The 21,779-nt window shown below is 49.3% G+C and overlaps 1 protein-coding gene across 2 annotated transcripts; it reads left to right on the top strand.

The window, feature by feature from the left end:
- The first annotated feature begins 1,036 nt into the window (after window positions 1-1,036).
- Window positions 1,037-21,346, top strand: atp2a1 (ATPase, Ca++ transporting, cardiac muscle, fast twitch 1). Of its 2 annotated transcripts, NM_001032327.1 has the most exon segments (23): window positions 1,070-1,367; window positions 8,248-8,265; window positions 9,309-9,391; window positions 10,477-10,581; window positions 11,115-11,253; window positions 11,646-11,726; window positions 11,821-11,906; window positions 12,122-12,419; window positions 12,511-12,677; window positions 12,807-12,895; window positions 13,561-13,663; window positions 14,021-14,152; window positions 14,741-14,866; window positions 14,964-15,182; window positions 15,355-15,690; window positions 15,804-16,024; window positions 16,125-16,327; window positions 16,440-16,525; window positions 16,857-16,990; window positions 17,115-17,232; window positions 17,514-17,631; window positions 18,488-18,528; window positions 20,815-21,346. In NM_001032327.1, coding segments are annotated over 22 exon segments (2,985 nt in total). In that variant the 5' UTR covers window positions 1,070-1,249; the 3' UTR covers window positions 18,493-18,528; window positions 20,815-21,346.
- Window positions 21,347-21,779: the final 433 nt, after the last annotated feature.

Genomic DNA, 21,779 nt, shown 5'->3' with positions numbered 1-21,779 from the left:
CCGGGTCAGTGTAACATGCCAACCCTATACACAGTGGCACCGACCTGGGTAATGCCACCCTGTCTGTGTGCCGGGTCAGTGTAACATGCCAGCCCTATAAACACTGGCACCGACCTGGGTAATGCCACCCTGTCTGTGTGCCGGGTCAGTATAACATGCCAGTCCTATAAACACTGGCACCGACCTGGGTAATGCCACCCTGTCTGTGTGCCGGGTCAGTGTAACATGCCAGTCCTATACACACTGGCACCGACCTGGGTAATGCCACCCTGTCTGTGTGCCGGGTCAGTGTAACATGCCAGCCCTATACACACTGGCACCGACCTGTGTAATGCCACCCTGTCTGTGTGCCGGGTCAGTGTAACATGCCAGCCCTATACACACTGGCACCGACCTGGGTAATGCCACCCTGTCTGTGTGCCGGGTCAGTATAACATGCCAGCCCTATACACACTGGCACCAACCTGGGTAATGCCACCCTGTCTGTGTGCCGGGTCAGTGTAACATGCCAGCCCTATACACACTGGCACCGACCTGGGTAATGCCACCCTGCCCTTGTTGTACCTTCCTGTGCCAGGGGGTGTGGGCGCAGCAGGAAAGTAAGGGGGCAATAAATCACTGGATGTTTGGGGGCAGAAGTGAAGGTATTTACTAGTGGGGCAAAGAGATGAAGCGGAAGGAGAATGATGGAAGGGCCGGGCAGCAGTCGGGCAGTGGGGCGGCCAATATATAAATAAATATAACAATTATGGACAAGTGACAGAAATAACTTGAATGAGTTTGGGGGAGGGAGGGGCTGCTAAGAGCCGTGGGAGGGAGAGACCCCCGGGGGGGGCTTTGATTGACAGCTCAGTGTGTGTGTGTGTGTAAGTGTGTGACACGCTTACAATGCACACATACAAGTCAGCAAAAAGTCCATCCAAGCGACTGGTCAGTGTGTCTGGGCCAAGCCGTGACATCACCTGGCCCAGCAGCCAATGGGAGCCCGGGGCTGGGGTGAGGGGGTCCAAGTTGCCTTATAAGCACCTCTCCAGCTCTTTCCCTCTCTGACAGCATCTGTGTGGGGTCTGGGCTCTGAGGTGTCCATATCTCCTGCCGAGGGCACAGGAGATGATCTGCTGAGCCACACGACGGCTCCAAAGGAAAAAGCTCTGCTGCAACCGAGGGGGGATCTGCCCATTGTGGGGGGACGAGGACAACTTTGTTAAACGTACGGACGAGGCGAGCCCAGGGGGGCTGACAGGCAAGGATGGAAGCCGCACACACCAAGACCACCGAGGAATGCTTGGCCTATTTTGGGGTCAACGAGAACACTGGTCTCTCTCCTGAGATAGTCAAGAAGAACTTCGACAAGTTCGGACCCAATGGTAAGAGCCCAACCTTCTCTTTCTGGGGTGTCCCTTAGCGTGCCGGGGGGCCCCAACACTTCCCAGGAGCCTCCAGCCTTGGATATTCCCTCAGGGTATCACTTGGGGCAAGTGGGGGTTTGGGGAGGGGCTTGGGATTATTGAGGTTTATGGTGGGGGATCCAATGGCACCAACTTGGGGATCAGCAAAGCACAGACAGACAGCAAGATACAGGGACATAGAGACAGAGGGCCTGGGAGAGACTGGCAGGGACAGGGAGGAAGAGAGAGTGCCCAGGAGAGACTGGCAGGGACAGGGAGGAAGAGAGAGTGCCCAGGAGAGACTGGCAGGGACAGGGAGGAAGAGAGAGTGCCTGGGAGAGACTGGCAGGGAAAATGGGACAGTAAGAGTGCAAGGGAGAGACTATCAGGGATAAGAAGGAAGAGACAATAAGAGTGCAAGGGAGAGACTATCAGGGATAAGAAGGAAGAGACAGTAAGAGTGCAAGGGAGAGACTATCAGGGATAAGAAGGAAGAGACAGTAAGAGTGCAAGGGAGAGACTATCAGGGATAAGAAGGAAGAGACAGTAAGAGTGCAAGGGAGAGACTATCAGGGATAAGAAGGAAGAGACAGTAAGAGTGCAAGGGAGAGACTATCAGGGATAAGAAGGAAGAGACAGTAAGAGTGCAAGGGAGAGACTATCAGGGATAAGAAGGAAGAGACAGTAAGAGTGCAAGGGAGAGACTATCAGGGATAAGAAGCAAGAGACAGTAAGAGTGCAAGGGAGAGACAGGCTGAGCTAGACTGTGTGTGTGAGAGACAAAGGGTGGGGGGAAGAGATAACGGAACAGAGAGATACCGGGGGATATTGGTGAGAATGTTGGTGCCAGGGGGAACAAAAGGGGCAGGAGAATGAGACAGGGCAGAGGGTGCCAGTCAGACAGGAGGGGACCCAGGGTGAGTGCCAGTAGGAGAGATAAAGGCCCCCAACCCTAAGGAACAAAGTGCAGCCCCCACTCATTGCTCCTGGGTTGTTCTGTGCAGGGAAACCCAAATCAGGAGAGAGAGAGAGTTTGCTCTGTGCCCTGGCACCTCCCTGGCACCTCCCTGGCACCTCCCTGGCAGAGATAAGGCCCGGGGCGGGGGGGGGGTAAGAGCAGCTGTTTGTGGAAGTGACTGCCTGTACTGGGGGGCAATTAGCTGGGGCCTCCCATTACTCTACCCATGGGTTCAGCATTACAGGGCTGGGGGCACCGGGGTGCAGCAAAGGGGACTCTGGGGTGATCTCTAATGGCTCTCACTGTATCATCTGTAACTCTTACTGACCATGCTCTGGGCACACTGATCCTGCTCTGGGCACACTGACCATGCTCTGGGCACACTGACCATGCACTGGTCACTCAGATCATACCCTGGGCACAGTAACCATGCTCTGGGCACACTGATCCTGCTCTGGGCACACTGACCATGCTCTGGGCACACTGACCATGCTCTGGGCACACTGACCATGCACTGGGCACAGTGATCATACTCTGGGCACACTGATCCTGCTCTGGGCACTCAGATCCTACCCTGGGCACATCACTCTCCTGGGAAAGGTGGTGCATTTCCCTAGAGTGGCCCTACGAGGGCCCCGGTGCCCGTAGGCGGCACAGACAGGGGTGTCCCTGGAGCTTCCCACCCGGGCTTCCCAGTCGCTGCTGCCAAGTTGCTCTCAGTGTCTCCTCATGTTCCTGGGTGTGAGTGGAAATGTCACATTCCTGGGTGGGTGGGTGGGTGGGGGGGACATGTTCCAGAGGCTCAGCATTACTATAGGGCAGCGCACACACGGGGCCCCACATGTGTAATTATATACAGGCAGGTACCGAAATAACCCCCAGCCTGAGTCTTCACTTCTCCCACTCTCCCTCCTCACACCCCAGATGGAGCTGCCCAAGGGCTCCGGGGGGTAAGTGATCCTCCTGCCCATGATGTCACTCTCCTTAAACAGCCGTGTCCTTGTGCCCTTCAGCTATTAATTACTGTAAGGTAGCCCCCCACTCCTGCCCCTTCTTAGTAATGCCCCTCAGCCTGCCCCCGGGCACCTCAGCCCCTCAGCCTGCCCACGGGCACCTTAGCCCCCCAGCCCCTCAGCCTGCCCCCGGGCACCTTAGCCCCCCAGCCCCTCAGCCTGCCCCCGGGCACCTCAGCCCCTCAGCCTGCCCACCGGCACCTTAGCCCCCCAGCCCCTCAGCCTGCCCCAGGCACCTCAGCCCCTCAGCCTGCCCACCGGCACCTTAGCCCCCCAGCCCCTCAGCCTGCCCCCAGGCACCTCAGCCCCTCAGCCTGCCCCCGGGCACCTCAGCCCCTCAGCCTGCCCACGGGCACCTTAGCCCCCCAGCCCCTCAGCCTGCCCCCGGGCACCTCAGCCCCTCAGCCTGCCCACGGGCACCTTAGCCCCCCAGCCCCTCAGCCTGCCCCCCGGGCACCTCAGCCCCTCAGCCTGCCCACGGGCACCTTAGACCCCCAGCCCCTCAGCCTGCCCTGGGGCACCTTAGCCCCCCAGCCCCTCAGCCTGCCCACGGGCACCTTAGCCCCCCAGCCCCTCAGCCTGCCCCGGGGCACCTTAGCCCCCCAGCCCCTCAGCCTGCCCCGGGGCACCTTAGCCCCCCAGCCCCTCAGCCTGCCCCCGGGCACCTCAGCCCCTCAGCCTGCCCTCGGGCACCTTAGCCCCCCAGCCCCTCAGCCTGCCCCATGGCACCTCAGCCTGCCCTCGGGCACCTTAGCCCCCCAGCCCCTCAGCCTGCCCCATGGCACCTCAGCCTGCCCCTGGGCACCTCAGCCCCTCAGCCTGCCCTCAGGCACCTTAGCCCCCCAGCCCCTCAGCCTGCCCCATGGCACCTCAGCCTGCCCTCGGGCACCTTAGCCCCCCAGCCCCTCAGCCTGCCCTCGGGCACCTTAGCCCCCCAGCCCCTCAGCCTGCCCTCGGGCACCTTAGCCCCCAGCCCCTCAGCCTGCCCTCAGGCACCTTAGCCCCTCAGCCTGCCCTTGGGCACCTTAGCCCCCCAGCCCCTCAGCCTGCCCCTGGGCACCTCAGCCCCTCAGCCTGCCCTCTGGCACCTTAGCCCCCCAGCCCCTCAGCCTGCCCTCGGGCACCTTAGCCCCTCAGCCTGCCCACCGGCACCTTAGCCCCCCAGCCCCTCAGCCTGCCCCTGGGCACCTCAGCATCACCTGCTGGCACACACATAAGGAGAGAGGTACCAATGGGCACTGATAGGTATACATCAGTGATATATAATAGATTGATGGATAGACAGGCGGATAGTAGATAGATAGATAGACAGGCGGATAGTAGATAGATAGATAGATAGATAGATAGATAGATAGATAGATAGATAGATGATAGATAGATAGATAGATAGATAGATGATAGATAGATAGATAGATAGATGATAGATAGATAGATAGATAGATAGATAGATAGATAGATAGATAGATAGATGATAGATAGATAGATAGATAGATAGATAGATAGATAGATAGATAGGTAGATAGATAGATAGATAGATAGATGATAGGTAGGTAGATAGTTAGATAGTTAGATAGATAGATAGATAGATAGATAGATAGATAGATAGATGATAGGTAGGTAGATAGTTAGATAGTTAGATAGATAGATAGATAGATAGATAGATAGATAGATAGATAGATAGATAGATATTGAGTATAGATAAATATTATAACTCAAATAATACATAACATCCATATATTCAGTAAGGCTACAAATAATTGTTTTATGGTTGAAATCAATTCTTTCTTTCTTTTTGGATATTTTACATTTAACCAGTAATTGTAACATCTCATTGCCCTCCCAGTGCCCCTTAGGGTCTCCATGGCCGAGGGCAGAGGTGCCGGGGGGTTGTTCCTGGGGGTAGGATGATGGTTATCATTGTGGTTTGTGGCTGGGTGAGGGTTAATGCTTTTGCTGGTGGTGCCTCTGGCAGGGGTAGGGGCAGGGGTAGGGGCAGGGGTAGAGGGCAGGGGGCAGGGGGAGGGGGCAGGAGGGCTGGGGTAGAGGGGAAGGGGGGCTAATGAGTAGCCATAATGGAGGGGCACTCTGGTAACATTAGGATTAGGGTTATGGTCTGCTCCCCAGTAGCAGTGGATTTGGGGTAAGATTAGGGTTACCGTGACTACACTAAGGGGTACTTAGGCAGAGCTAGCTTCTGATTGGTTCTCCCCAAGACCCATAGGGGTACTTGCTCAGTGGCAGAATCAGTAAAGCAAGAGAGAGGGCTCTGTAGTTCATCTACCACAGAGGGTTAATGCCCAGTCTCCCACAATCCATGCAGCAATATGAACCCCTTCCTTGCCAGCCTGAGAGGTGCCCCTGACAGTGGAATCCAGGGATCACTGAGCAGAACAGGCTGTACCCCCAGCCGTACCCTCTGGCACCGGCCCGGGGTGACATAACCAGCAGCGGGGGATTTGCCTTATCCTGTTACACACGTATTGCCCTAACAGTGCAGTAAATCAGGTTTAGCTGTTCCACATCCCTGTGCTAATTGATCCAGAGGGGCAAATAACCCCCCCCCCCCAGTAGGGCAGCTGCCTATTCCTTCCCATCCTAATCTCTCTCCCTGGCTCAATTAGCGCTAATTGTTTAATGGTTTGTTAATACAAACGTGTCCCTTCTGGAACCTTACAGTAAAGACACCCTTCCTTTGCTGATGGTGAAACCCATTTTGCCCCCTGTACCAGCCTATAGATCACACCTTGGTCAATTCCCCCAGTTGCATTACAGTTATCTTACCCTTTAATTGTTCTTTGCCCCATATACACTTGTGCCCCCCCCCCCCCACAGTCCCCTTTGTATGTTAGCTCGGCCCTGGGGGGGGGGGCACAAGTGTATATGGGGCAAAAGGGCATAATCACTAGATAGGGGCAGATCTATATATATATATCAGTGCCTCCTGGGCCGGTTCCCCCAATATCTAGTGATAATAAGGCCCGTTCCTATGGGGCACAGGCTTTTGGGTTTCCGTTAGACCCAATACCAATAGGGAGGTACCAATAGAGACAGTTTAGGGGCAATAGGGGCAGGTAAGGGGGTGTCTATGCCACCCTGCAGTATGTATCCACATTCATGCCCTGCTCAGTGCCATGGAGAAGACCAGTGCTGCCTGGCAGTGCGGAGGTTAATGATGACTAATATCAGCAGATAAACACACAATAAATCTAAATGGCGGGCGGGGGGGATCCCGACTGTCAGTGGGTAATTGCCGCACTTCCCCTGGGGGGACCCTTTCATTGTTCTGCTGATCCGCCCGTCAGATCTTTAAATAGAGACCTCATTCCGCCATTCCCGTGCCAGCCGGGGGCACATACCTAGGGGCCCGGGCACTGCCAGGGACTCCTCTGTTTATTTATTCTTATAGGGGCATAGAACGCCAACCCACTGGGGCAACAATAACCCACAGAACAAAGGGCAAGTAACACCCTACAATTGCTTTTGTTCTATAGATCCCTTCCAAAGACTTTTCTCCTAAATCTTTTTTGACTTTTTTTTTTGCCATAATCAGCACTGTCTGTCCTTTATGTAACATGGTGTAAGATACTCAGGGTCCCCTCTCTCCAGTTCCATCTCTGGGGCATTATGGGCATTAGCCTTACAGACACTATACATGGTGGGTACACATGGAGGGTTAGGGTTGATCACTATACATGGTGGGTACACATGGAGGGTTATGGTTGATCACTATACATGGTGGGTACACATGGTGGGTTGATCACTATACATGGTGGGTACACATGGAGGGTTATGGTTGATCACTATACATGGTGGGTACACATGGTGGGTTGATCACTATACATGGTGGGTACACATGGTGGGTTGATCACTATACATGGTGGGTACACATGGTGGGTTGGGGTTGATCACTATACATGGTGGGTACACATGGAGGGTTATGGTTGATCACTATACATGGTGGGTACACATGGTGGGTTGATCACTATACATGGTGGGTACACATGGTGGGTTGATCACTATACATGGTGGGTACACATGGTGGGTTGGGGTTGATCACTATACATGGTGGGTACACATGGAGGGTTAGGGTTGATCACTATACATGGTGGGTACACATGGTGGGTTGGGGTTGATCACTATACATGGTGGGTACACATGGAGGGTTGGGGTTGATCACTATACATGGTGGGTACACATGGAGGGTTAGGGTTGATCACTATACATGGTGGGTACACATGGAGGGTTGATCACTATACATGGTGGGTACACATGGAGGGTTGATCACTATACATGGTGGGTACACATGGAGGGTTGGGGTTGATCACTATACATGGTGGGTACACATGGGGGATTGGGGTTGATCACTATACATGGTGGGTACACATGGAGGGTTAGGGTTGATCACTATACATGGTGGGTACTAGTGGTGGGTACAGACTTGGGCAGTTATTACCTAACACATTGCTCAGTGAGTTGGTGGGAGGGTTGGCTTGGAAGACCATATGGAACCCAACTGGTGAATGTTCCTGATGGTTCTGGGGGGCCAGTGGACGACCTGGTAGTGACAGACATTGGATCTCGCCTCTTGCTTCCATTGTCAGCTCATTGTTTAGCCCAAGGGACAGTGAGGGGCAAGAGACCCAGATTAAGATGAGTCTGTCGGGTAGGGTTCCAGCCCAATCAGTGTGCCATGTCTCCATTGGGCCTACTAGAACTGAAGCTAATGGGGAAACTCATACTCAATAATTCAGAGCCCCCAGCGATGCCCCTTCATGTCTGGGTATGAATGACTGTATCAGGGTTGGTTCTATGGGTCCGGAGTTCTTTGTACTGATTGTCTCTTTCTCTCTTTCTCTCCTTCTCTTCTCTCCCTTCTCCTGCGGAACAGAACTTCCAGCTGAGGAAGGTAAGTTCTACAGACAACATCTTCTATATAGAGCTACTAGGGTGCCCTCGCCCTACATGTGGGGTAGTTATAGGGACTTGGTGCCACTGCCATGGAAAGATAAACTGGGATTGGACAACACACGGGCATGGTGGGCAGTGAATGTGCCCAATCTCACAATGGTGGGAGTATTCATGGCCAATGTGCTGGCCAAAAATGGCCTGGCTGTAATGGGCTGGCTAATAATGGGCTGGCTAATAATGCGCAGGCTACTAATGCCCTGTCTAATAATGCCCTGGCTAATAATGGGCTGGCTAATAATGCGCAGGCTACTAATGCTCTGGCTAATAATGCCCTGGATACTAATGCTCTGGCTAATAATGCCCTGGCTAATAATGGGCTGGCTACTAATGCTCTGGCTAATAATGGGCTGGCTAATAATGCCCTGGCTAATAATGGGCTGGCTACTAATGCTCTGGCTAATAATGCCCTGGCTAATGATGCCCTGGCTAATAATGGGCTGGCTACTAATGCTCTGGCTACTAATGCCCTGGCTAATAATGGGCTGGCTACTAATGCTCTGGCTACTAATGCTCTGGCTACTAATGCCCTGGCTAATGATGTACTGGCTACTAATGCCCTGGCTACTAATGCCCTGGCTAATGATGCCCTTGCTACTAATGCCCTGGCCAATGATGCCCTGGCTAATGATGCCCTGGCTAATGATGCCCTGGCTACTAATGCCCTGGCTAATGATGCCCTGGCTACTAATACCCTGACTAATGATGCCCTGGCTACTAATGCCCTGGCCAATGATGCCCTGGCTACTAATGCCCTGGCCAATGATGCCCTGGCTACTAATGCCCTGGCCAATGATGCCCTGGCCAATACACTGATAGACACTGCCTAGGGCCACACTACAACATATGGCCCAAGACTGTTAGTAGTACAAATGTACCAGATCCTACTAGAGAGCTCAGTGTGCAGTCTCAGCGAGACAGTTGCGGGGGGGGAGGTCTATACATGGGACCAATCACTGACCCTTTATATTTCCCCATCTCTAGGAAAGTCCATATGGGAACTGGTGGCAGAACAGTTTGAAGATTTACTGGTCCGGATTCTGCTGCTGGCCGCCTGTATATCATTCGTGAGTATCTGAGCCCACTCACACTCACTTGTGTATTCACACTCACACTCACACCTACGTGCCAACGTCTCGGCACACACCAAGCTCCATGCCCCTCCTGCCAAGGCTGCGGCTAGCAAGGGGTTAACCCAACGATCCCCCTGACCTTATCTTTTCCCACCGAGTGGCACATTCTGCGAGTTAAATTTGTCTTGAAGAGAACAGGATCCGGAGAGGGCGCAGCTCAAGTGTCAGACAGCTGGCGGCGAGAGCTCAGGAGGAGAGGGCAGAGGGTGGGCCGAGCCCCCTGTGAGTGACAGCCCCGGGTGGCAAGTGTTTTCTCAGGGAGACAGCTGCACGGGGCTTGAGAGGGGCCCATAAAATAGCTGTAAATGTACCTCAATGTAACCCAAGAGCTGTTTATAATAAATGGGCAGTGCCACTGCTGTACCCGCTGGGATATTGGTGCCACTGCTCTGGGCACAAACATGATGTAATACTTATAATGAAAGTGCTGCCTCGCAGCTTCTGGGCCATCTCTTGGGTCAGGACATCAATCAGTTCCAGTACTAAGACCCTAATAATCGATTGAACCATCAAAACTTCTAAAGAGCCTGAGGGTCTGTAGCAGCTTCCAACAGAGGTCCATGGGCCCAGTCATTGTTCTGGTTCCTGTGGGAAGGGGCCCGGGGTAGACTTATGGCTGCTCATTGGCTCATACTGTTAGGTTCTTGCCTTACCCTGAAGCAAAACAAATATAAATGTAGGATGCAATGGGCGCTTGATGGAAGCTGGTTCTGCTCTACAGAACCACCAGGAGATTGTGCTCTCTCAGTGTGAGGAGGTGGCCACTAGTTCTACAGAAGATCCAGCCGGCCGTTTTCTCTTGCCCAACTCTAGGAGCACCAGGAGACTTGGTTCCATAGTCCAGTAGCCAATTGGTGGTCAAGTCTAGGAAGTACCAGTAGGGTGTATATCTGGGTGCTAATGGCTAGTCGTGCAGAAGAACAGGCAGACTTAGTAGCCCAATGTGACCACTGTGTGCCCAGTTTGTTGATACCACCTACTGAAGTACCAATAGATGGATAACTAGTTCTCTCTCACAGGTGCTGGCCTGGTTTGAAGAAGGTGAAGAGACCGTCACAGCGTTTGTTGAACCATTCGTCATTCTCCTTATTCTCATTGCCAATGCGGTTGTCGGTGTCTGGCAGGTACTTTGCAGGCTTGAAAGTGGCGTAGGGGGCAGATAAACTAACAGAAGTTACCAATGGCAGCCAATCGGACCTTTACTTTCATTTTATAACCAGTAGGGGATCAAAAATAATTGCTTATGTTTGGTTGCTATGGGGAACTGCAGTAGAGCAATCCCCTTAACTACACAAGTGTATAGATTCATGATAGACAGATCTACTGAGGTTGGTGACTGCTATGTTTGGCCAAATCACATCCTATGAGAGCTTTCACTGCTCCAATCACCAAACAGAACCTTGTGCAGAACCTGGACTGCCTTGAGCACACACCTTGGAGGTCACAGTAGTGGAGGTTCTGACATGTTGTCCTTCTGGACTCTTCTGGAAGTCTATTGGGGCAGTGGGAGAGGGTGGCCTGTCACTTACTTTTTAGCTCATAGGGACCTTAATATATTATAATCCCATTGGCCAGTAGGGAGAGGAGGGTTTATGAAGAGACCAGCTGATAGTATACAGACCAATGATGTGACATATGCCTCTTTCTGTGCCCAAAGGAAAGAAACGCAGAAGATGCCATTGAAGCCCTCAAAGAATATGAACCTGAGATGGGCAAAGTGTACCGTAGCGACAGAAAGTCTGTGCAGAGAATCAAGGCCAGAGAAATCGTGCCCGGAGACATCGTGGAAGTGGCTGGTGAGTTGAAGGACATCCACAAATCCATGTTCTTTAATCTGCTCTCTTCCTATTCTGGCCTGTGTGAAAATATAAAGGGGAAAGCCGAAAGCTGCTCCCAGCTTGTATCTTTGGAGGGGTATCACCCACCTCTTTGTTTTCCTATTGAAAATTCTGCTGTGGGTCCATCTTAACAACCTTTCGGCCCTTTTCTCTCTTCCCAAGCTCTACCAAGAGCAACGTTTATTTACAAATATATATAATACAAATGGCATGTATCAGAGTAGTTCATTGGAGGAGGGTCTTCTCTCTTACCCCAGACAATGAAGGAAGGCTTTTCTTTGGTTTAAGGCTGAACTTAGGGTGATTGGGTTTTGACCTATCAATATTCATCTGCTCTTTCTCTCTTTCAGTTGGTGACAAAGTCCCAGCAGATATCAGACTCATCAGCATTAAGTCCACTACCCTGCGTATTGACCAGTCCATCCTGACAGGTAAGGCCACAAGGATGAGACTTTGCCTTGTAAACCTCCATTTCATGTCTTCTCTGTCCTTGGATATTTAACCTCAAATGTCTGTCACTTGCAGGAGAGTCTGTCTCTGTCATCAAGCACACCGAAGCTGTCCCTGACCCCAGAGCTGTCAACCAGGATAAGAAGAACATGCTGTTCTCTGTGAGTAATTCCATTTACCATAATTGCATCTCACCTTTCCCACATTTGCAATGATAGGGTTCCGTTACTAAACCTGTTTGAGTATGTTAAGACTCGTGATTTCAAGTTGAGGAGCTTCAGTTGGCTGAGGGCGTTCTTAGAGTGCAGGAGTCTAACAGTGGTAGTTGGACTTGAACTTCTTTCTGACCCATTCTCATTGTTTTCTAATTCCCCAGGGTACCAATGTTGGAGCTGGCAAGGCCATTGGTGTTGTCATTGCCACAGGACCCAATACAGAAATTGGCAAGATCCGTGATGAGATGGCGGCAACAGAACAGGAAAAGACCCCCCTGCAGCAGAAACTGGATGAGTTTGGAGAGCAATTGTCCAAAGTCATCTCTCTCATCTGCGTTGCTGTGTGGTTGATCAACATTGGACACTTCAATGACCCCATCCACGGTGGCTCTTGGATCAAGGGCGCCATTTACTACTTCAAGATTGCTGTGGCCTTGGCTGTTGCTGCTATCCCTGAGGGTAGGTCTCTTATTGCCCCGATATATAACACTGCACACGTGGGGCAGTTTAATTCAGTGTGAATCTAATCACAATTCATTTCCATGGACAGGTCTTCCAGCTGTAATCACCACTTGTCTGGCTCTGGGTACAAGACGTATGGCCAAGAAGAACGCTATTGTGAGGAGTTTGCCCTCTGTAGAAACCTTGGGTTGCACTTCTGTCATCTGCTCAGACAAGACTGGCACCTTGACCACCAACCAGATGTCTGTGTGCAGAGTAAGTTCAGCCTTATGTTATTAAATACCTAGATTATCACCAGGTTATCCCATTCAATAGACTTCTAGTCCAGTTGCAATTCCATGGTCCATCAATTGCAAAACCTAAAAACTGTTTTCTTGACCCTAGATGTTCGTGCTCGACAAAGTTGATGGTGACATCTGCTCCTTGAATGAATTCTCCATCACAGGATCCACCTATGCCCCAGAGGGAGAAGTGTGAGTACTTATTGTCTTTTACATACACAGCTCAACACATCTTTTCTCCAACCCTGTTTGGGTCTCAATGGAACATACCACATATAGCAGTGATCCCCAACCATTGGCTTGGGGGCAACATGTTGCCCAAACCAGCTAGTTATTTTTGAATTCCTGACTTTTGGTTGAATAAAAACAAGATTTCCTACCAAATAGAGCCCCCTGTAAGCTGATAGGGTGCATAGAGGCTGCTTAATAGCCAATCACAGCCCTTATTTGGCTCCTCCATGAACTGTTATGGTGCTTGTGTCCAAGTCTTTTTACATGTGACTGTGGCTCACAGAAAGGTTGGGGTTCCCTGACATATAGTGTCTCTGTGCTGAGGGCTGTTGGGGTGACTAGGAGAGAAGAGAAAGTTCTCACTGACCTTCCATCAACCCCTTTCATGGTTTCATCCAACATTTTAATCTTTTTACACACTCTCCTCTATTTTCTCTGCTTCCTATGGCTAGTAGCATCATATCTCCCAAATCCCATTCACACTTTATTATCCATGTTTATCTCTCCATTTTTTTCTCAACTTCACAATCCTCATTTCTTCATTTTCTTTCTTTTTCTTTTCCTATACCGACCTTTCCTTCATGTCACCCTGCACTGCCATGTTCTTTCCAACCTCTGTCTCTCAGTCTGAAGAACGATAAGTCCGTGAAAGCTGGCCAGTATGATGGGCTGGTTGAATTGGCCACAATCTGTGCACTTTGCAATGACTCTTCTCTCGACTACAATGAGGTAAAATCAGAGATGATGAATATCCCCATGTTTAGATGTTCTCTTATCCCTAATTGGTTACATTCTGTGATGGGCAAGTTCTAGAGCAATACTAAGTTAACATAAAGATACTGGAAAGGTTGTTGTAGTTAATTGGAAAGGTTCTGGGCCAGAACTGCTCCATTTTATGATTTCCATACTCAAGCTGTAGAATCTGGACCCATAGGAGGTATATTATGGGCTTAGACATGTTGTGATTCTGTTTTAGCTCTAGGCCTTTTGACATTTGATACATTGACATGTACAGAGAGTGAGGTTTATGCTTATTCTAAGCCTCAGCATAGAAAGTCAGACTGACCTTCCATATTTCTCTGACAGTCCAAAGGAGTCTTTGAGAAGGTTGGAGAAGCCACCGAGACTGCACTGACAACTCTTGTTGAGAAAATGAATGTGTTCAACACAGAAGTGAGGAGCCTGTCCAAAGTGGAGCGCGCCAACGCCTGCAACTCTGTGAGTACCGGCGCCATTGTGGAGCTCTAGCGCCATCGGTCAATATAGAATGTACAAGCCCGCTCACAAAGGGCCTACTACTTCAAATCCCTACAACAAAACCATTACCCTTTCATGGTGCCCACATTTCCCCAACTACCATGGCCATATAACTTTCTCATACCCATAAATACTCCACCTCATGGGATATGTTACACCAGCTGCCAGCCCGGTACTGTTATTGATACCCTATTATGCAACAGGCTGCCTGCAATGTATCATCAACGTTTCTACACCATGCACCTGCCTCCTACTTGTCATGACCAAGAAACTTAATGATAGCATGTTGTAACCTACTACCCCAAGCAGCTGCCATTGTAGAATTATATAGAGCCAGCAGAGTGTCATGTAACTCCAGCCTAGTAAGCCTGGGGCCAGGTCTTTCCAAGGCTTCACCACCCTAAGGATTCTGGGCTATTGCTGACCAACATGTGCTTGTTTTGGAACTAAAGTCTCTTGATGCTATAATGTACATTATAATGGCACAAAAACAAATGAACGTCCCACAATGCTCTGTTGTTAACAGAAAAATTACCCCCACATCCACAGGTGATCAAGCAGTTGATGAAGAAAGAGTTCACCCTGGAGTTCTCCCGTGACAGGAAGTCAATGTCCGTCTACTGCACCCCAGCCAAAGCTTCCCGCGCTGCCGTTGGCAACAAGATGTTTGTGAAGGTGACATTTTGGGATATTACTATCAGTACAATACATTCTATATAGCTGCACCCCCTTTTCTCAACCTTCAATCTATATGTACTCTTCCCTATGACAGGGTGCCCCAGAGGGTGTCATTGACAGGTGCAACTACGTACGTGTGGGCACAACCCGCGTTCCACTTACTCCAGCCATCAAGGATAAGATTCTGACTGTGATCAAGGAATGGGGAACCGGCAGAGACACTCTGCGTTGTCTTGCTCTGGCTACAAGGGACACCCCACCCAAAAGGGAAGAGATGGTGCTCGATGACGCCACCAAGTTTGTTGACTATGAGGTAGAGTTTACATTTTATAATCTAGCTTTATTTATTTTCTTCAACCCATCAAAACCTTGAATCATTCACACGAACAAAACTCCTCTGCTAAGCGTAAGAGGGCAATGAGGTATCAATGAGGTATCGGTAAAGTTGGAAGCAACTATCATTGACCATTACTCTCTTCCTTCAGACTGATCTCACCTTCGTTGGTTGCGTGGGCATGTTGGACCCCCCTCGTAAAGAAGTCATGGGCTCAATCAAGCTCTGTCGTGAGGCTGGTATCCGTGTCATTATGATCACTGGTGACAACAAAGGAACAGCCATTGCCATCTGCCGTCGTATTGGCATCTTCGGTGAGGATGACGATGTGTCTAGATGTGCCTTCACTGGACGTGAGTTTGATGACCTGCCCCCTACAGAACAAAGAGAGGCCTGCAAGCGTGCTTCCTGCTTTGCCAGAGTGGAGCCCACACACAAGTCCAAGATCGTAGAGTTCCTGCAATCCTTCGATGAGATCACAGCTATGGTGAGTGCTGGGGAAGCTCAATACAACCCTATAGTAAAGCCTCTAAAGCAATACATCCCATTCTGGTGCCGTCTCTTGATGCATAAGTCACTGTCTAATTTTTACTTTCACAGACTGGTGATGGTGTGAATGATGCCCCAGCTCTGAAAAAGGCTGAGATTGGTATTGCTATGGGCTCTGGTACTGCTGTGGCCAAGACAGCCTCTGAGATGGTGTTGGCCGATGACAACTTCTCCACAATTGTGGCTGCAGTAGAAGAAGGCCGTGCCATCTACAACAACATGAAGCAGTTTATCCGCTACCTCATCTCTTCCAATGTAGGAGAGGTTGTCTGGTGAGTACAAACAGGGTCTCTGTTGAAGTTCTGCTATAAGAAAAAGTGCATTAGGGCAAAACCCCTTACTGGTCCTGTTTTACCCATCTCCACTCTATAGTATCTTCTTGACTGCTGCTCTGGGTCTTCCTGAAGCTCTGATCCCTGTTCAACTGCTGTGGGTCAACCTGGTCACAGATGGTCTGCCAGCCACAGCCCTGGGCTTTAACCCCCCAGATCTTGACATTATGGACAGGCCACCTCGTAGCCCCAAGGAGCCCCTGATCAGTGGATGGCTTTTCTTCCGTTACTTGGCCATTGGAGGTAATGATGCGTGCCATCTATCACTGCAGCTTCCTCAGTTATCTCACTACAGATACTTAAAATATAATGGGTCTGTACCATGACTCTTCATTGGTTCACTTTGTATCTGTAGGTTATGTGGGTGCCGCCACTGTTGGAGCAGCTGCCTGGTGGTTCATGTATGCCGATGATGGACCTGAAGTTACTTTCTACCAGCTGGTGAGGATGCCTTTTCTCATTGCCAATCCTGTGCCACCCTTTCTCCCACTTACCCAGTTTCTCTACATCATTATCCTTACTGTCTTCTTCCAAACAGTTCCAAATCTACATTCTTTTAGCTTTTATTCTCTATCTAGAATGTAAAGTTGGAGAAGATCTTGTTAAGGTGGCGCGCTATCTACTGTAGAACAAATGACCATGCTGATTTTGCACTAAAACAATAGCTTTCCAGATGGTTCAGTCAATAATTTTCCATCCGTAGACTTCATTTCCTAGTAGATTCCTAGTAGATTTTCCAGCTACTGACATGTTTTTGATATTCTTACTTTAGAGCCATTTCATGCAGTGCACTGAGGAAAATGCTGACTTTGAGGGTCTGGAGTGTGAAATCTTTGAGTCTCCTGTACCCATGACCATGGCTCTGTCTGTGCTGGTCACCATTGAAATGTGCAATGCCCTCAACAGGTAAGAACCATTTCATACCTTCCTTCTGGTGTCATATCTATGTCCCTTCCTCTCTCTCGCTTAAAGCCCTATTTCCCATATCTCATTTAATTGTTGTTCCTAATTCTGATCTTTTCCCCTACAGTCTGTCAGAGAACCAGTCTCTGGTCAGGATGCCCCCATGGGTGAACATCTGGCTGTTGGGCTCTATCTGCTTGTCCATGTCCCTCCACTTCCTTATCCTCTATGTTGAGCCACTTCCAGTAAGTACATAGACCTTCTCTGTCTCTAAGTAATTCTTTATATTATTCTACTGCCATTGAGCTTTTGGAGAGTTGTCCCCACATCATTTTGTCTGTAGAGCTGCATTATCTTTTAGTAAAACAATTTGAGATAGTGAAATACAGTGATTGGCTCAAACAGAATCACATGAGTACAACGTATATTCTATATGATGTTGATGAGCATTATACAAACCACCGTTGGACATTTAACCCTAGAGCATTTGATTCCCTGAGTTCACTGCCAACGTTCTTCTCTACAGATGATCTTCAAGTTGACTCCTCTGAACTTCACTCAGTGGTTTGTTGTCCTGAAGATTTCCATCCCTGTCATCCTGTTGGATGAACTGTTGAAATTTGTTGCTCGTAACTACCTGGAAGGTAAGTCCCAGCTCATCCTTTTGCCACAGTTGGCAGCATTTCCAATCACCATTTCTAAAAGAATCTTTGAGGCCACCACGTGCCGTATGTACAATATATCTCAAAGTAGCACTGATATCTGCATTGTACAGCTTGCCTGCTGGGTGTAGAAACTGGGCAAGCCCAATACTCATCTCTTTGGATGATTTCTTCTCCCTCCTTATCTCAGTAACCCCAACAATCTGTTCTAATAATTGGCTGGAACAGTAATAGTCTTGTCTAAACCTTCTTCCTGGCTTCAAAATGGAATAGTCAGGGTTGGTACCAACCCAATATCCATATCTGTCCAACCCCTGCCCATGCCTAGAACAATAGTTGTTGATGAATTCATGCAAGATCCACCAGAAGCCATTCTTCTGAAGCCTTGTTCTTGCTATGATAAAGCCCATTGCTGACCTCTTTGCTGCAAGACCTTATGTGTGGACCTTTAGTGGTGTGAAGATCCCATAGACTCAGCAAAGCTCAGGGTTGAACATCAACACTACGTTGAGCTGCACAGGTCAGATTAACCCGTGCATCCCAGAGTGAAGAGGCTAAATCCCTGGTGCCAGACAGTAGCATTACAGGTAGAAGGCACCCAGGGTCACCAACCTTACCTAATGACCAAAGCACAGACTTGAGGATGAGGTGTGAGGGACATCAAACTGGTCTAATAATATTTATGTGGGTTTATAGGAACAATGATTTTAATTTTATTTCAATGTGTTTTTTTTATTACATATTTGGTTTCGGTTCCCCTTAATGTTATATCTCATAAGCATCAACATCATTATTTCTTTTCATGATTAATCCCTAACCTTTTTATCCTTTCCCTTAGCATAATCTTTACCACTCCACCACCTTGTTCCTGCCTAAGAGGTATCCCATAATTCTTGCGCTTCCTGTCTCAGCCATCTTTATGTTGTGCTGCAGGCTTTCTGGTGTCCCATTTTTATTCCTCCCCACTATGTTTCCCCATCACAACCTAGATGTGTTGGCTTCTGTACATGTCCTGGTGGTTCCCTGGCTCCCTGTATGTGACCATAAGGGACTCACCATCAGTTCCTGTGACACTTCCATGCCACTTTGTAGACAATTCACCACAAGCTTCCCCTCCATGAGCATCTGGCCTATCCTACAATGCCACCATACTTCCTGCTCCCTAACGTTAGACTTCCCATTGACTACCATGACACTTCCTAGTCACTGCCATCCTGCTGCCTGTTCACTTTGGCCACTTTGGCGCACCTGTGCCAGAGCAGTTCAGCAAGGCTACCTGCCATTCCCTTAGCTCCTTCCCCAGGATGATAGCCTCACCGCCCATGACCATGGTCCTACTAACCACTTACTATTTGTTACCCATGCATTCAATCTTCTTCTGGTCACTTTGACCTTTCCCCAGCCCAATGCAGAAGGTCATAACAAGTATGTATGGTTTCTAACTAATCAATTACTATGGCCTACCAAGACTTTTCTACTTCACTTTGTACCCTACTGGGGAAGCAACGCACTCTGAGCACCTGTGGTTTCCACTTGATGTTCTTTATTATGATATATTTCTCTTTATTCCCCTTACCTAGTACAGTCCCTCCACTGAATAGCACTCCCTGTAACTACTCTCCCTCCACAGACACTTCCACGCCAGCTTTCTCTGTCCTTTCAGCTAATGGTTCCAGTGTAGCAAAACGTGTTGCTCCTGTGCCTCCTGTTTCTGTGCTAAGGCAAAATGGGGGTGTCATTGTGCATATTGGCGGCTATGCTGTGCCACGTGCCTCTGCACTATATGTCTTTGTGTTCTTATGTGGCCTCATGTTCAGTGGTTCTTTGCTCACATTTACTGCCGCAGCTGATTTATGCAATGCTCGTGCAAGACTCGTGGCCAGTTTCAGTAAAGACTTGGCACCCCAATGTGCACCCCAATGTGCAACACCGACTGGCACCTTCATTAGTGTGTTACGTCTGGGTTAGGAGCTTCCTCTAGACTTCCAGGTTGATCACTAAACTCATTTATAGAAACCTGAAGGCCCTTAGCCTATAATCTTGGTATTAATGACCTGTAATGACCAATGTGCCGGATATTGGCCTGACCTGTTAGTTAGCTGGAAATGTAACGGGATCCATTATAACTCTATATAGAGTTTTTTGGCTCAGAGGAGACACATTGAAGGGGAAGGTAGGGGGTACGTTTCTTTGCTCTAGAGATTCCAGTCTGGACTGATGAGGCAGAGAAGGGTAGGTAGGTATTCTAGTCAAGACCCGTGAGGGAGAGATGGGTAGGTAGGTATTCTAGTCAAGATCAGTGAGGCAGAGAAGGGTTGGTAGGTATCCTAGTCAAGACCGGTGAGGGAGAGAAGGGTGGGTAGGTATTCTAGTCAAGACCGGTGAGGGAGAGAAGGGTGGGTAGGTATTCTAGTCAAGACCGGTGAGGGAGAGAAGGGTGGGTAGGTATTCTAGTCAAGACCCGTGAGGGAGAGATGGGTAGGTAGGTATCCTAGTCAAGATCAGTGAGGCAGAGAAGGGTTGGTAGGTATCCTAGTCAAGACCGGTGAGGGAGAGAAGGGTGGGTAGGTATTCTAGTCAAGACCCGTGAGGGAGAGATGGGTAGGTAAGATTAAGATCAGTGATGGAGAGATGGGTAGGTAGGTAGGTAGGTATTCTAGTCAAGATCAATGAGGCAGAGAAGGGTAGGTATTCTAATCGGGACTGGAGGGGCAGCAGCTTATAATGATGCTTATGACTTGACTTTTGCACCAATCAAAGCTTAGCATGGGGGCGCATTGAGAACGAATGTATCTTAATTGGTGGAAGCTTATTTTATTGTAGTTTGTTTCATCATTCCAGGTAAGTTGTGTAAGATGCTTTGTCCTCGTCTAAGATAAATATATATAAATAATGTACCTGCTGGGGGTATAGGGGGCTGTAAGTAGCCTCAGTTACACAGCTAAGGCCCCATGGAAGTTTATTATCATTATGGAGGAAACAATTACTCAATGACTTAAAGATACATGGGCCGCCATCTTGGTTTGCTGTTGCTTCCATAGAAGCTTTAGGGCAGAAGGCTTGCTGCTGTGGGGCAGTTGAGTGGGCGGGAGGCAAATGCTGGGAAATGACGTCCATTGTAGCCCAGAATTCTCATTCTCTCTCGTTTTCTCTCTCTTTCCACAGAAAAAAAGTAAAGTAAAGGGAACTCAACTTTGTACTGATTACAAAAATCAGATCTCAGCCCAAATCCTCATTTTTACTTTTCTGCCCCCCCAATAACTCATCTTCTTCTACTTCATCACTGCCAACCCTTTCCCCCCAACGCCCCGCTCCAGAGCCTTCCAACTTGGGCGTCTCCCAAATCTGCCCCCCAAGGGTGATGGAATTGTCGGGCTGTTGTTCTGTTAGCCAAGTGCCTTAATCTTCCATTCACGACCCTTTTTATAAAGCGATTCACCCCCCCCCCCCATAACCGCACCAATATACTGTACATATAGAACCGGTCTCCCCAATCCGGACATCTCAGAGCTAAATCATAGTCGATCTCGGCGAGAGAGAAGAACGCACGGTCGGTGTTAAAGTGCAGTGTGGCGTTGTTGATCCCTCTCCAGCCCCGCGAGGGAGTTGCCGCTTGTAGCAGAGATACGGACGCGAGAAATCTACGAGGAAACTCTTATAGCTATTTATTAAAATTAAAGAATAATTTAAACTCTCAGCTGCCTTGTGATTGGTCTTTTTTTATTTGGGGGCACATGGGACTTCCCACAATCCCTCGGTGCAGATGGGATAAGGCCATAAAGGAAACATTATTGGCTGTAGCAGTATCAGTGGGCAACCAACCCTTCTGGGGTGGCCCGGTCTGAACCAGGGGCTACTGGGGTCCAATACATACCTGAACCTCTGAGGTCTCCAAGAGGTGACTGGAAAGTGATACACTGATTGGCTGAGATGGTACCCATGGGAAGCTCATTAGCAGCTCCCTAATTAGCCAATAGGAGTATCACCTTCCCATCACTTTTGTTAGTACCCGGTACTTACCTACATCCCACCAGTGATAACGAACATATGGGTGTTCCCTGGTGTTGCCATACGGTGCCTTATAGATACATCCAATGGGGTTCAGCCTCAGAGCACCACAATGTGTCATT

Source organism: Xenopus tropicalis, chromosome 9 (genome assembly GCF_000004195.4).
Source record: "Xenopus tropicalis strain Nigerian chromosome 9, UCB_Xtro_10.0, whole genome shotgun sequence".
NCBI classification, from domain to species: domain Eukaryota; kingdom Metazoa; phylum Chordata; class Amphibia; order Anura; family Pipidae; genus Xenopus; species Xenopus tropicalis.
This window is presented reverse-complemented; position numbering and strand designations above follow the sequence as displayed.